Here is a 3,180-nt window from a genome sequence, read left to right as displayed (position 1 = left end):
CCAACAAGTACAACCGTGCAATTGAGCCCAACTCTAAATTTACATAATACATTCTCTCTTTCAGACTTTTACTGTTGCACATAACCCTAAAATATGATAACATTCAAATTTCCAAATCCCTAATCCACCCCCTCTCTCTCTCTCTCTCTCTCTCTCTCTCTCTCTCAGACTCTCACCCAGTCAGGCAGTCTCTCTTTCAGACCCTCACCCAGTCAGGCAGTCACCATAGCTCACATTTCTTGCAATTATTTTGTATTTTGAACTATTGGACATATTGCATCAAATTATAGATAATGTTCTATAAAAATTAAACTATTGATTATATAATATCGAGAATTTCAATCGGCTCGTTTAGAGCTCGAGCTTGGCTCGACTCGAAATTAGGCTCGCTCGAGCTCGGCTCGAATTAATTTCAAGCCGAGCTTGAGCCTAGATTTAGGCTCGAAATTAATTTCAAGCCGAATTTGAGCTGATATAAGCTCGCTCGAGCTCGGCTCGTTTCCACCCCTATCAACTTCTGAGTAGTGCTCTCTTTGCACTCCTATGTGCTTGAGGGTGTAAAGTGTATATCCCTAAATCCAGTGTACAAATAGCTTTTTTTCCTTTTTTTTTTTCAAAAAATATTATCATGCTGTTGATGTAAACCTCTAGTTAAAAGAAGCGAGGAGAGTACTTTTGGCCCCTCCACTATATTATCCTTATGTTGTTAAGGGTATTAGATGGGTCCTCCACAGTATTGTTCGGGTGTTTTCTTTGTGTGGGTAAGCTCATATTACATTCTAACATTGAGCTCATGAATTAATAAATTTTTTTTTGACAAACTTCAATTTCTACCATTTAGGGTATTTTTATTTTGCCATCTTGTGATTTAAAAAGTTGTTCTTATCTTTATCTTTTTCGTCGAAAAAATCTGCTGCCAAATATGGTAATAAAGTAAATTTTTGCACAAATTATATGATAGTATTTTGTTTAACGATAGATCTTGTGGTGAAATAAAACTAAAATTATAAAATATTTAAGTATAACTTTTTGAGCCATATAGTTGAGAAGTGAAAATAACCAAATCATAAGATAGTAAAGTATAATTTTTTGAACTATAAGATGATAAAATAAAAATATTCTACACCTCTGTGATGGTAAATTGAAGTAAATCCATGCTATGGATGTTAGCACATCAGCAATACTATAACGAAGTGTTCTAATAAACAAATCAACTCTTACAAATAAGCAATCAAATTAAAGGAACACGTATCTAGTATCAACCTTGCCAATGTACTTACAAAGTAGAAGAGAGAGAGAGAGAGAGAGAGAGAGAGAGAGAGGTGGGAAAGAAAAAAAGAAAAGAAAAGAAAAAAAAGAAGAAGAAACGGAATATATACCAATTCGTTTGTATGCAAAANGGTAGGTGGGAAAGAAAAAAAGAAAAGAAAAGAAAAGAAAAAAAAAAGAAGAAACGGAATATATACCAATTCGTTTGTATGCAAAAACAGTTATTAAAGAAAAAAAAAAAAAAACGTAACGAAAAAATTTAAAATTTAAAAAGAATAAACTTCACACACGGTTTATTAAAATTAGAAATATATGGGGCAGCTCTCCCCCTTGTAGAGGGGAAGCAGGTTCCCGTCGGGCCCGGCGACGAAGTCGCAGTCGACGTAGAGGTGGTGGTGGTGCGTGTCCCACGTCTCCACCTTGAACCGGATGGTCGAGTTGAGCTGGAGCCGGAGCTGGACTGAACCGTGTGCTGCGTCGGCCATGAACCCGGCCCAGACCGGGTCCCCCTCGGGCGCCGCCGGTCTCAGCGTCCCCTGAACCACCGTCGTGTTCTTCGGCGGCTGGTAGAAGGGGAAAAGGACCGGGCCGGACCCGACCAGCCGGTTGTTGTAGTAAACGGAGCCGAACATGGCGTCGTAGTAGATGCCAATCTTGCGGTTGGGGTTGCGGTCCGTGACGTTGAATTGGAAGGCCGGGGGAGCGCCCGGCTGGGCCAGGCCGGGGACGGAGAAGGCGTCGAGGTGGAAGCGGGGGCGGTGGGGGCGGAGGCTGAGCCAGAGGACGAAGACGATGACGCCGGCGATGAGCAGGAGGGTGAGGAGGAAGGAGCACACGCACTGGGCCACGCGGCTCGTGACGGTCTCGTAAACACGGGTTCGGGTTCGCGGTCGGGTTCGGGGTTGGTGGGTGACCGGTGCCGGGGCCGGGGATTGGAACCAGGACGACATTGGTGTGAGTTGGGTTGTGGGGGTCGATTGTGTTTGTTTTGGTGCGGTGGAGGGAGATGGGGCATGTTTAAATAGGGATGTGCATGGGGGAGGAGTGTGCGAGAAGGGGCGGGAGAGAATTTAAAACTTTTTCCATTGTTTTGCAAATATTGCTATTATTATAGTATTATTATACAATTTAATTATTAGATAGAAGAGAAAAGGCACTTTTTTTTTTTTTTACTTTTTTTTGTTTGGTTGTTATGTAGAAGTTAGGAGGAAGAAAGGAATATGGTAGAATGCATGGATAGTCCCTGTACTATTCTAAAGTCGCAATTTAGTTTCTCTACTTGGCATTTAACATTTTAGCAACTAGGGTTCCGCAGATGATACATTTCTGAGTGCTAATCTGAAAAACTCTTATTAAAGTGAGCTGAATAAGTGAATTAATTTATGAGCTAAGACCATCATTTTACGGGCAATCCGTTCATTGAGTTCAGTACATATTGGGTTTTCGACCCGATCTGACCCGACCCGACCGGTACAAGTTGGATAATCCGCATCCCTTTCTTGAGAGAACGGATAACCGAGTTCAAGCTTGGTAAAGTTGTAAAGCGGCTTTTGTGTGTGTGTGTGTGTTTTTTTTTTTTTTTCCAACATTAAATTTTAAGTTAATAACAACATCCATAAATTCTCCCAATGTTATAAGAATCAACCTATTTTGGCCAAAACACCTGGTTTGATAAAATGTTTCTGATTTTATGGGAAATTTACCCATGGACCACTTACCATGGATACGAAGTTATCGTTCAGTGGAGATCTTAGTATAATTTAGATTTGGTAGATAATTCTTTTTATTTATCAGTTCTAAATATACCTCATAACTTCATAAGGAGTTATATTCCTTGGAACTTTTGCCAGGGATACACAATTAAAAAAAACCGTTGAAACTAAGGATCGAACCATCGGTATAAGACTTCTA

The 3,180-nt window shown here is 40.5% G+C and overlaps 1 protein-coding gene across 1 annotated transcript; it reads right to left on the bottom strand.

Moving 5' to 3' along the window:
- Positions 1,420 to 2,241, bottom strand: LOC109709370 (NDR1/HIN1-like protein 13). The gene has a single exon (XM_020231580.1). The coding sequence runs from the start codon at positions 2,217 to 2,219 to the stop codon at positions 1,572 to 1,574; it is 648 nt and encodes a 215-aa protein (XP_020087169.1). The 5' UTR covers positions 2,220 to 2,241; the 3' UTR covers positions 1,420 to 1,571.

Source organism: Ananas comosus, linkage group 4 (assembly GCF_001540865.1).
Source record: "Ananas comosus cultivar F153 linkage group 4, ASM154086v1, whole genome shotgun sequence".
NCBI lineage: Eukaryota > Viridiplantae > Streptophyta > Magnoliopsida > Poales > Bromeliaceae > Ananas > Ananas comosus.
Note: the sequence above shows the minus strand (reverse complement) of the source record. Positions and strands in the feature narration are given on the sequence as shown.